Raw genomic sequence first — 13,246 nt, 5'->3', positions numbered from 1 at the left:
CACAGTATAAAAACCTGACAAACCTGAAAAACCAAATAATGTGTATTTAAATCAGATCAGAGAGGTATTTTAGCCAAAATATTGTAATGCATTCTTCTTTAAATATAATGTTTAGAATTTAACATACCCCTGATCATAAGGATTCTAAAGATTTTTAAGTGAAGATTTTCAGTGAAAAGGTGGGGGGGGAAAGCAAAGGAGCATGCATTTTCACTAAAGTGATCTATTTCTGATCTAGCTGAAAATCTCTTTTACTGGATTCTTACTGTTTTTTTAAATTATGTGTGCTTTTTTCTGTTGCTTACTGCATGTCACTGTTCAGTGATGTGTTATACCAGTTATATTTTATAGAGGTACAGGTAAAATAGAATATATCTTTATTTTGAAAGCTGCTGCTTAAAGAGGGAAGATTCCACTTATAGATAAATAGCAACGGTTATATAATTATAGGTGCATGGCACATTCCATTCCCATTATATTCTTAGAATAGAATAATTTTGGTTTTTATAGGATTCCATCAGGGAATCAAAAGTTATATCCAAAAAGTAGATTTTTTAAAAAAACATAAGTAATACAAGAGTTTGGTTTATTGCAAATCATAAAAATTTCTAATGGCTAGTGGCTGGATTATTTCCCCTGCTGAATTAACCACCTAGGTTGTCCTATACAGATATTCAAAGCACTCTGCTTATGAATACTTTCTTAGAATTTTTGGACTCAAGCAATTAACTTTGTAGGTTCACTTTCCCTTTTCTTTTGAAAAAGCCAGTACCCAAAGAATAAATAGTGATGGTTGGGAGCTAATTTTAATAATGCTGCCAGCATCCTTGTATACTGCCAAGTATGACAAAAGTTCTCCCAAATCTTCTCTCAGATTTTGAATCAAGCCTGTAGCAATCATACATTTTCTTAGAAATAGTAATCCTCTTGTGTATTTTTTGTTATACCTTGTGACATTGCACTTCACTTCAGTTGTAGAGTTTGTAGTACATAAAATGAAGAAGCCTAGATGGCAGTGTTATGGGAACAGTGACTCTGCTCACTGCTGTGCCATATTTATGGAACAAAACAATCCTGGTGAGGACTTCAAGGCTTTATTGTTGTTTGGCTCTATATATTATATGGCAAGTCCGAGCTCAAGTTCTGAATGCTTTCAGGGTATCTGTCATAACTACAAAGGAGACTTCAGAAAAAAAGTTTGAGCCTGTGTTGCAACACAAACTAAAAAACCTTTCCTTGGATGTGTGCTCCTGTCACAATTGTTCCTTGGGGTCAAGCAAAAGCCTAAATGTAAAGCAGTTGATGTGACTGAACAGGAAGCAATCATGACACAGGGAGATCAAGCAGATATTTCATTGTAAGGAAATTTTCCTTAACTCAGTCTTGTGGGGTGAAAAAACAAAAAAGATCCTCAGCCTTGCTGCAGTCAACAAATTTTCATCTTTATGTATTTAAATATTCAAGAGTGGTAGAAGAAGAAAATTATATAATGAGATTCCTTTAATACCAGGTCTTGGGCATTTAAGTATTTGCACTCAAGACTGATGCCTCCAATGAGAGGGGTTTTTTTTCCCAGCTGTCAATCTCTGCTTCATCACAGCCCTACACCAAGAAGAACAAGGGAGCTCCCAGCCACCAGTTCTGGCAGAATCAAAGTTTTCCATTCAAAACCGTGAGGAGCTCCATGTTATCTGCCTAGGCAGATATGGAATTCAGAACTAGGCAGAGATGCTGTCTCTGTCAGAGATAGCTCTTGTAGAATCTGTGAAACAAAGCCTCTCCCAGCTCTTACACAGCGCTTAATTCAGCAGGAGCTGGGAGCCTTTACAGAGTGAGCTGAAAAGAATGTGTGTCACACTACATTTATGAAGCCTTGGACTACCTTCTTCAGTGTTCTGGTTATTTTGCTGTGTGTCCATGTGTCTCAACTGTAAGAATTAATTTACATCTCTGTTGGGCAACTGCTTCTCGGGCTGCATTAGCTCAATTAGGCCATCCCTGCTTGGCCTAGAACCTGATAAGCTATCACTTGTTCTCCATTTTTGTGAGAAAATGAGCTCCTGTTGAGTTTAGATCCACACTCCTGTCTTTCACCCAAATCAAGCAATCTTTAAGCTCAGCTACTACTGGTATGTATCAGAACCAGCAGATGAGGATTTCTAGATAATAAAAATCAGAAATAAACCTTCGTAGGTGTTTTAGACACTGATCTGGGTATGAATTTTCCCATATTTTGGAGACTTACTGATCATGTAAGCTGTGTGAAACCAGCAGCAGTGGCAAGATAAAGCTTTCAGCTCTCTACTGGGGTTCTGTTTTGGAAGGCACATGAAGGCTGTCTCATTATTTGGTGTGAGACTAGTGCCAAAATGGGAAAAATGAGGTAACATATTATTGAGCTAACAGTAGTTCAACACTTTGTTTGAAACAACAGGAAGCTGATACTGAAGAGTCGCTGAGTATCATAGGATACCACCTCCCATCAGGGATCGCATGATTGCCCTTAGACCAAAAATTTGCTAGTCATAACACAGTCTTTTGAATCTTCACAGAAATGAATGTATTAAAGCAAAATTGTGTCAGATAACCACTCAGTTGGAGGAACACGTGACTCAGATGTGTTTCTTTTATTACACATTATGTTTCTTCGTAAAATGGAATAAACTTAAAAGAATTTCTTTTAGCATGCATACTTTGGGCATATTTCTCACAAGAGGTAAGTCAAAATCCTTAGAGACTTAGTGTGCATGGAAAAGTGTGGTGAAAATGGAAAACGCAGTAATTTGCATTAATTGCTTGTTGAACTATTGTAATATTGATTGCATGGTTTGCCTCTGACATGCTTGCACTGCTGTAATGATCTGAATTTAGTGCTGTATTTGTTAATATTAGACACAAATTTATCCTGACAGCTTTATAGATAGACACAGAAGTATTTAGTCTTGCGAAATATAATCATGCTTTTGAAATATTTCCCATAGCTACAGTACATTACAGACTGAATACTGGAGTAGCTCAGTCCTGTCTCATCTACTCAGCTGTGGTCTCACTCGATGCAGTTCCTCTTTTCAACCTGATTATTTTGCAAGAGGTGTTAATTTATACTGAACACTCACTTATTGATTGCCCACTCATTGAGAATACTTCATGTCTTATGGGCTGTTCATTTTTTTCTCATTGGTGTAAATTGAGTTTGTCTTTAACACATAACAAATTTTTAGCAATTTATTACCAACCAGTAGGAAAACTTTGAAGGTGAATAGATTTCCTTGTTTCATGAGTGAAATAATATGTGGAAAAAAACCCACAGCAAAAACTAAACTAAACTATAAAGGCCAACTCTTTTCAGGTTCAAGATCACTTCTTTTCATCCTGCAAAATGATTATCAGGTCTCCTTACCTTCTTGATCAGCTACAGAACAGGTGTTTGTTATATAAAACATTATTTGCTGTAAAACCTGCTTTTCCTCGAATTCTCTAAGGCTTATAAAGGCAAGCACACAGATGGCAAGAACAGGGATGATAATTAGTTGGGGGGAGGTAAAATTTCATGTAGGAGCATAAATCAGAATGTATCATGCCCACAGTTATTGACTGCAGAGCCGTTCAGTTTATGTAACAAAATACTGTGAAATAGGAGGAAGGAGTCTGCAAATGGAAGCAATGAAAATGCAAAAGGAAGTCTTAAAATAACAGTAGTATCTAGCCTTCTTCACCCACTTCTTACTACGATAATCCAGCATCTTACCTGGTCTCCTTTTCAATCCCCACTGGAGTTTCATGCTGTATTGAAATAGTTTACCTTTTTTTCCCTCAGTATTTGACTCTACTCTTTGTCTTTGGCATATTGAACAGTCAAAAGAGTAATAACCATATTTAGGTAACTATGAAAACTTTAATGAACAGAAAAGATGTAATCTACATGAGGAACAGATTTCAGGAAAAAAGAAGTAATTCTCTCTTGAAAATTACTTCTCTTTTCTACAAAAGCATACACTTTGCTTAGCGAGGTTTTTTAGCTATTAAACTGCCTAGCTTTGCTGAAATAAATAATTACACGCTTGTAAAATTTTAGGTAAAACTCTCCATGTCTCTTATCACCAGTGAATTCATTGTTCCACAGTTTGCTTCATCTCCTGAGATGTTTGGGTTTGCTAGCTCTTTATGCAGAGAAGCAGAAAGGTATTCCCACAACTCTGTTCTAAAGGATGAAGAATTCTCCTGTCTGCTGCATAAATGATACAAGATGAGAATTTCTTGTGATAGTTAATCGAAACTAAGGGAGGGAGGAAATGCAAACTTCTTTTGATATATGCAGCACACAACAATATTTTTCATCCTGAAGGACATTTGCAAGAAAGGAAGCATACATGAAAAGCTTATAAACTGGTTAATGAAAAAAGGTAGGGAAAAACATTTTTTTAAAAGAAAGCTATCAGTATTTTTACCTGTATTCTTTCAGCTGTCTGCATTACAGGTTTAGTATGCTTGGCCATGCTGCTATATGGAGATTTTTAAGGTTTTTTTTCTTGCATTCAAATCCATAAGCGTATTGTGTTTCTTATAGAGCTCCTTAGATTCTCTGAATTGCCCATCTGATCTCCAAATTGCCTATCTGCTTTTCTCAAACTTCATCCAAATTACTTGTATAATTTAATATTTTATATTGGCTAATCTGCAGTGGACAACATTAATTATTTCCTCTTTTAGTGAGCTAAGCCTATCAATTTTGATCTTTGTGTTTTTTATTAAACTGTCCATTACTAAATCCTAAGCAATAATGTCTTTCCTACTCCCTAGCTGTTGTTTCCATTTTTTCTCACGCTACACATTTGGGGTAATATGTATGAAATCATTGTTACCTCCCCCAGAATTGCATGTGTGCCACACAATATCTAAATCAAATGTCTTAAGTGTTTAGCAGGAAGAAATGTTTAGCAGCCTTGTTGTTCTTCCCCCAGCTTGTGATGATGAATGCACAGGACTCCTTCTCAACGACCTGGATCGGCTAAACCAGATGATCCTGAGTGTTAACCTTAGTGGTCCACTGCCTGCTCCATATAAAATGTTACATGGTTTTGAGAACATGACACAGGAATTAAAGGTATGTTGGCAGTACTCACATCCATAAATATCAGAGCTTCAGTACGGCTACACTTGATTCTGTTCAACCTCACAGCTGTGAGTACATTCAGAGAAGAAGAAAAAAATAAAGATTTAATTATTTTAGACTTGCTTTGGTTGATAAATAAGTATTACAGTTATTTATTTTTACTTACTTTAATAAATAAATCTTGCAACAGTAATTTCTGAACATATGTGCAAGGAGTTACACTTCAGGCATAGAAAAGCAATGTTGCATACAAAAAAAATAGTTTTCATGCTGATGGTCTATAAAATGGTTATGTATTTTACATATTGTATGTTCCCTACCATACTTACAAGGTATGTAAATTGTCAAGATTCCTGAAAAAAGCCTGTTGGATGAATGTGACACGAGTCAGTGACAAAAGGGATTGCATATTGTAATGAAATGTTTGATGCTTCTTCTCTTCAATATTTGGAAGCACTGACATCCATCACATACAGATTTTTCACTCTCCCATCTCTTTCCCAACAGCATTTGCTTTCACCTCAGAGAGCACCAGAGAGATTTCTTCAGCTAGCACGAGAAAATCTGGATACCTTGGTGACAGAAATGGATGAACTACTGACAAGAGTATGTCTGTGATCGCATTGAGGTCTATGGGTTTGGTTGAGGCTGCATAATGACAGAAATCTTCTGAATATGCATTAAACATGAATGAATAGATGAATTATAAGATGCTTCTCAGTCTCAGTGTCTAAAATGACAGGAAGTCCTCTAAAAATCTCTTTTTGTGGGCCACTATATTGACACATATTTTCTGCAAAACTTCCTAATAAGGTAAGAAAGCTTTTTCACTTCCATACAGATGACCCAAGAATGATCTTACCTGGAAAAGATTACACTAAAGAGTTGTGCAAGTTTAGTTAAATATGTGTCTTCTATATTTCCTTTATGAGCATAGTTAGCAACTTCTGGATTTCAATAGATGTGCTATGTTACTCTTTCTGTTACAAAAGTTTTATTTCAAAATAGGCAGTGTCTAAGAAAATAATATAAATTGTGCCACCTAGTGGAGGAAAAAATAGGAGTATGAACCAGGCTCAGTACAAATCAAGCTGTCCAAAGTACATTGATGTGAAGCACTACCAAAAGTCACGATTTTGAGTTGAAAGAACCAAATAGGAAAGATGTAGAGTACTGTGTACTGATCAATATACATGCAGAGAATCACATAAAATCCAGGCAGTTTTAGCATCATGTCTCTAAATTGTACATAGTTTAAGGAACTAAAATTCTCAGAGAAACTGTTTTCTTTGTGGTTTTTATGCAATTTTGAAATGGGTAGTGGGTAAAAAAGCATCTGAAGTGTGTTTGGATATGTAGGCACCCACATGTGCATGCATACACCAGTATCTATCTGTATGTACTGACATTATGAGAAAGCTTGCTTTTCCACTTCTCTTTGATCTTTTATTTTTCTGCAAGAAGCAACTACAGTAGTTTTAAGTCTAGCTGGATTTTTAACCCCTGTCAGCTCTACAAGAAGGGAAGATAATATTTCTTCTATTCTTCTTCTTCTCAATCTTAGGCTAAGACAGGTTTTTTTTTCTCTCGTAAAGTTGCTCTTTTTAATATCCTTTTCCAATTTCCCCAATAGAGATGACCTAAACTAATATAGATTCTGACCTTCTGTAGACAACTCTTGGAAGAAAAAACATATCAAAAGTGTGATCTTAGGGGAGTTATTGTGGTGGCCACATTATCACCACTATGTTTTTGCAGGTTTTCATCATTGTGATGACTAAGTAGCCTTATGATTTCCAGTTATCCTTACAGAGTTACTTGGAGCAGTTTGGGGTAGTTTTTTGGGGTTTTTTTTGTTTTTTTTTTTTTTTAATTTAGGGACTGGAAATTGGTGGCAGGTCCTACCTTTCTCCTTCTGTATTTGTAAATAAGAATAGTGTTCCAAAAAGAACGAGTCCTGACGTCGTGTCTTCAAGGCTCATTTCCAAATGACGATACAGCTGATAACTACATAATGACTGGCACTTGGAGTACAGAGTACCACCATAGATGCCAAAGTTTTTTCCTGTATCTGATTTGCAGGCTCACTATATTTTCAAAGTGAAACAGTACTGATGAAGAAAAAAGCTGGTGAGGATTGGTGAGGAATCTATTTCCATGGAAAAAAAAAATCTAAGCATTTTAAGATAAAATATAGAAGACAGTAGTATTTAGTCACTACAACACTTTTGGGGATTTTGCTTCCCTGTGGTCTCTTTTCAAGCAATGATCTCTTACTTCAGTGCAGCACTCCTTTCCCTTCTTTTACATTGTTCTGTGCTTCATTTACTTGGCCATATAGAAGACCCTCATGTCTTTCTTGCACTAATTATGTTCACGTTTGCATGCACATTCCCACACCTACCACCAGAGGAAGTCCTGATTTCTTCAGTTCCTTTCACTTCACTGTATTTCATCAAAACCCCCACTTCCCTTCTAATTAGGTACCTTTAGAGTGTTCAAGAAAGACAGGGATCAGAATCACTCATATTGATTTTAAATGCTTTTATTGTCTTTGTAAACTTTTACCTTTCTCCCCAAGTACTGAATTTCTCTAACTAGAAAGTTTCTGGAAGCAGTAGCAGAAGCAACTTAATTTGCAATAGCTGGGAACATTTGGAGAGAAAGCCAAGAACTTCCATCTGTACATGTCTGTGTTTACACCTCCTTCTATGGTCTGCAGCTCACTAGCTAAAGAAATTCCTGAAGGACAGCCTCCAGATGCTATCTAGAGGGGTTCTTTAAGGCTTGATTAAGTCTTCAGACTAAATAAACATGGAAACAAAACTAAAACAAAAAAAGTGTTCATAGTTGCTAGTACTTGCTCATAGTTTAAATTGCTAAGTGGTTACTCCAGATTGGAGCAAAGCCTTTCATGGAACCTCCATCACTAAGTTTAAGCTGTGGACATCACCAAAACATGTTCACTGATCTCAAATACTTTCTTTGGATCTCCTTTATGCCAAAAAGTTTTATTTGTGTCCAAATAACTTCGACAAGACTCTTTCCAAACCCTTGCTCTGGGTCCAGTTTGCCTCACCCTTATTGCTCCCACAGCAAGAGTTTGTTGGGCCTGTTTCAACTGTTAGAAGATGCTGAAAACGGACCTTACAGAAATGGTGAGCTGTAGTAAATTGTAGACATGTAGAAAATTACTAGGACCTTATTAACAAATGAAAACATTTAATTAGCTGTGGAATGGCCAGCTACAGTATGAAGGATGTTTGCCATTTAATCTGGTTTACAGAATTAAAGCTAGACTAGATAGTGAAGCAAAAGCTGATTTTTCAGCAAAGGAAATTCTGTCAAAATACAGAAGGCCTTCAGTGGACCTGAATAGAATTTAAGTACTAAAGAGAGCTGTCACTGAAAGGAAATGAAAATTGTTCAGTGACAGATTAATTTTCAGAAAAATGTGATACATGCTATTCAGTCATAAATAGAGAGGTTAAAGTGGCCAATTTGAATTAGCATGAATGTGGAAAAAGTAATCAAAACTAAGAAAGGAATATGTAAGTTATAAAACACCATTTCTAGCAAAGGACTAGAAATATTATAGAGTATAATAAAACCGAATGTGAATATTCCAAACAAATAAAACTCAAAGAATAAAAGGCTTCTTCTGGAGGGTTTGATAATAAATAATAAGGTTTTTTTCAATTACATGAAGAATTAAATAACATCAGAAATGCCATGGAGAGTTAGAGCAGTGGTCTATCAAGACCATTTGGATTTTTTTTTGCCTTTTTTCTAACCCAATTGCCTCTTACAGCTCACTGTAGCAATATTTTAGTTCTGTATCCGGGCAGGTAAAAAGGGTTTGTAAATCTTTAGAGGAAATAACCAATAGTATGATTAATGCTGTGTAAGTGTGAAAAGACATTTTCTACTGATAGAGGGATGGAATAGAACAAACTCCTCCACCCAGTCTGCATGGGTTCTTAGTTCTTCCTGTATATTTCTATTTACCTGAACCGGTTTCATATAAATTACTTTCAGTGTAAATTACTTTCAGTGTGACTACTCTGAAGTAGCCCGAAATTGTAAGTGGAATGATAATGCCAGGAATTTTATTTCAGAAACTCAGATGTAAAGTACCTTGAGGACTGCCATATAGAAGCCAATCAGGCAAAAATAAATGTGTTTAAGTGCTCCTATTTCTCTGACTATTACTGAAAAGTGTGGGGGTTTTTGTAAGGGAGAAACAATTTGTGCAGTTCAAGTCAGGGAAAACCTAAGCTCATTTTGATTTATTGACCTTCTAGCCATTTCACAGAGACTGTGAAATGTTTCAAGATTTTTTGGGGAATGTAAAGCCTAAAGAAAAAAATTAGGGGTTTACTGATTTTATTGGGGGGGTTTTGGGTTTTGGTGGTTTAGTTTTATTTGGTTTATTTTTTTTTTTGGTTGGTTGGTTGGTTGGTTTGGTTTGGTTTTTTTTTTGCTTTGCAGCACAGATCAACAAGCTTTGTGTCTTGAAATGTTTAGCTTCTTTTCAATAAAAAAGGGTACATTTTTAAATAGGGACCTCAAGAGCTAAGTAGAGTGTCCTAAGATGATTCCTTTCCTCAGCATGTTTTTCAGGTCTGCAGCAGATGTCTCCCTTTCTGCTGCTGCTGTGATTCAGTACAATTACAAAGCATTTAGTAACAGAAAGCTTAAATGTTACTGAGCATCCCAATATGTTATAAATGAACAACTTCAAGCATTAGAGCTGAATAAAACTACTCTTTATTTTTCTCTCTCTTTCTTGGTCAAATTAATGTATTGATTTAAAGTTCTTCTTGCTTGTTGGAATGAACTGTGTCTTTGAGAACACCTCCAGGGAAGAAGCAAAGAGGTCACAGTACCTGCTGCACTTTGTCAATCGAAAAGTACACAATTGTGAAGCTATGGGAAGTATTCCCTGAAGAATCTATTAAAAGGTTCCAAACAGCATTTCTTTAAGCAAAGATATTGTTAGTCAGTGGATAATTTCATCCTGTCTTCATTGATGTGCTGCTGCACACAAGTAGGGTTTCTAAGAACCTAAAATAAAGCCTTCCAATTTCCATTTAAAGGAAAAGCTAATAAAATTTAATTGTGTACTTGAACAGAGCATTTCATTCCCCATGCATCTGATCAATAATTCATTGATTGCCTCTGGCCTGAGGAAAGTTTTGTACATGTATTCAGCCTGTCGGAATATAACATAGTGCAGCCTTGGCCTGTTCATTAATTATATTTTCCCTGAATTGGTATCACCAGGCTACCAAGGTGACAGCAGATGGTGAGCAGACCAGGCAGGATGCCGAGAGGACTAATGACAGAGCGAAATCTCTTGGACAGTTCGTCAAAGGCATTCTCCAAGCTGCTGAAGGTATTGGAAAAAATTAAAGTACTTGAGTTGTTTCTCAAGAAAACTGGAGGATGTTAGGGGAAGAGGGTCTGAGAGACAGTGAGGAAGACTTTACTTGCTGAGAAATGTTATGTGCCTAAAGTGCTGAGTGAAGAAAAGGCAGTAAACTGTCCTCAAATTTTTCTTCAAATCTGTGTATAGAGTTTATATAAACACTTAGTGTACTGGTAAATGTGAACAAAGACTAGAAGAAGACGGAGCATGTTCCTTCAGGATTTTTGCAGTTATCTGAAGAGCTGTTATGATGAAGTAACAAACAGTGCTTAGCTTTTGTTTATTTTCAAAGCAGTTAAAAATATGTTTTGGTAAAAAAGTTTGATGTAATTTTAGTACTTGGTACATTAACACATCATCTTAATTCACCAGCTTTACTTCAAAAATGCACTTACTTCTTGCTGTTAATGAACATCTGCTGCTTAGAATTTGTGACTCCTAACCCTACCTAAGCATGGAGCCAAAATCAGCTCGCTGTCTTCCACAGACTGATTCACTGCACTTACACTGCAATAAATGCTTATGAGAAAAATAGATTCTAGATGGCCTTAAGAAGCAAGACCTATATATTTCATAAAGCTATTAAATAAGATAATGGCTGAAAATATTACAATAATTGGCAAATACAGATTATTTTTTTTTACTTGGAAAAGACTTTTCAGCTCTTTCCTCCTCCAGATATTCACTGCAGTACTGGTTTTAGTAGCTATGCTTCTGAAGGCTTATGTCATTGAAAGGAAAAGCTTTGACTTTTGTCCAAGTGCTATAAAATACATTTTATATTGTCTTTTGTGTAACACTTCCATGTATGTGCTTTGGAAGTAAACTGAACAGCACTTTAGGATATCCTTAGGAGTTGTGACTTTGACAAGAAAAAATTGTGGGAAAAGCAACAAGAAAAAAATTGTGGGAAAAGCAACAAAAAAAAGTGAGCAAATTTTTGAGAATTTTTTTAAACAAAAGACCATGTTCCCCATATTTCAGGATGAATTTGGGATGATGAGCAAAACAAAGTCTTTGATGCTACTAAGTTTAGGCCCAGTGTTTGTAGCTCAAGTAAAAATTTCCTCAAGCAGGTTTAGCAGTAGGAAATACAAAGTTAGAAAACATTGAGGGGGTGAAATAAATTTATGCAGTATCTTAGAAGTGGACAAAAACTTTTAAATCAATGTGTTTGCCTAGTGGTCAAGTTAACATTTTAAGAATACATGAAATACACATTGAGAAATACTCATCACAGGATTGAGAGATACCTTGTGGGTTAAGGCATCCACTCTCCTACTATCAGAAACTTTCAAAAGCCCACCTTCAAAGTAATTTCTACAAATACACAAATACAAAGTAATTTCTACAAATCTGGATAGGAGGCAGTTTCAGGCAGTTTCAGGCAATTACTCTTCATAATTGCCATAGTTCACATTTCTACCAAAAAATATTCATGTTTAGTTTATCATCGTGTTCCCTGGCAAACCCTGTTCTTTAGCTCAAATAGATGGTTTTTTCCATTCCCTAGTACTTCTCCTCCTTCCCCCAACACCAGATATATTTGCAGAGAAGAATCATATTCCACTTTGGCCCCTTTTTTTCCTAGGCTGAATCACACAAAAGAGTGTTCTCCCAAATCTCCTACTCACCTTCATGTAATTTCCCTTTCTCTGCTGAAAATTATATCTGTGTTTCCGAACCACGGCCAAAAAGCATGAAATGATGTTTTTTCAGTGTCTTGCTCTTCAGGAAGAGTAAAACTTGCCTATGTCTGCTCTCCTAATTATGTCCCAATAACTTTTTTTTACAGCTGGATGCCACTGGTGATTCATAACACAGCTACGTTCTTCTCATTCATACTTTTTACTTCACTGACAAAACTCCTCATTAAAAGTGAGAAGTTTGTAGTGATTGGTTCTAATGACCATACTCTGACTGCTTATCCACTTCTACTGATTTTTGACTTTCTGAACTTCTGAGTAGCTGTAACTAATTTTACTTCTTAGCTATGGAACTTCCCTTCTTTGCAGTTCCTAGCCTTTGTCTATGTCAGTGCACCCAGACCTTTTACCACCACTGGACTCTGACATTTACATTCTACCAAGACACAAAACAAAATGTGGTTAGGAGAAGAGAAGGATAAAATTTGGTATAAGTTTTTCCAAACCTAAGAAAAGGTTAGCTAATATATTCATTTTCTCTCTTATGTAAATATTCAGGGAGGTTACTCACTATTTTTTTAATAAAATTTTTAAAAAATTTATATAGACTTATTCCTGGCCTGAGGTATCTTAGTAATGATACATAATATAGTAAATATTTGAGATATCCATGATCCATTTGAGGAAAGTGTAGTCTTTTTCCAGACCTCACAAAACCACTCATTATTAAAGATACAAATCTCAGTTCTCACCAGCTAATCAAAGACATCATTTGATTAGAATTGTCTTCATAATTTGCTCTAAACCTATACTATGTGTAGAGGAAATAGTAATTTACTGAGGTTTGAAATACTGATTTTAATGTCTTTAATTAAAGATTTAATTTTAAGTACTCATAAGTACCCCTGTGACCAGGAACAGTGCCATTTTAGAGAAATCAGTACTTGGGAACTCTGTACTGTGGAAGGGCAGCAGTACTTTTTAAAATTGAAGATGGAACTGTTTGCCATAAATGACCTAGTTGCTTCTGAAAGTGGGTATTCTAATATGTTGTGG

General features: G+C 35.9%; 1 protein-coding gene across 1 annotated transcript in view; it reads left to right on the top strand.

Annotated features, from left to right (window-relative positions):
- Nucleotides 1-13,246, top strand: part of LAMA2 (laminin subunit alpha 2) — a 334,914-nt gene that overhangs the window by 248,802 nt on the left and 72,866 nt on the right. The window contains exons 33-35 of the mRNA XM_054514228.1: nt 4,962-5,104; nt 5,621-5,719; nt 10,400-10,511. Coding sequence (XP_054370203.1) covers nt 4,962-5,104; nt 5,621-5,719; nt 10,400-10,511 — 354 coding nt within the window. The remainder of the gene's footprint in view (nt 1-4,961; nt 5,105-5,620; nt 5,720-10,399; nt 10,512-13,246) is intronic.

Source organism: Molothrus ater, chromosome 3 (genome assembly GCF_012460135.2).
Source record: "Molothrus ater isolate BHLD 08-10-18 breed brown headed cowbird chromosome 3, BPBGC_Mater_1.1, whole genome shotgun sequence".
Lineage (NCBI taxonomy): Eukaryota > Metazoa > Chordata > Aves > Passeriformes > Icteridae > Molothrus > Molothrus ater.
The sequence above is the reverse complement of the archived record's forward strand: the minus strand, read 5'-3'. Positions and strand labels throughout refer to the sequence as shown.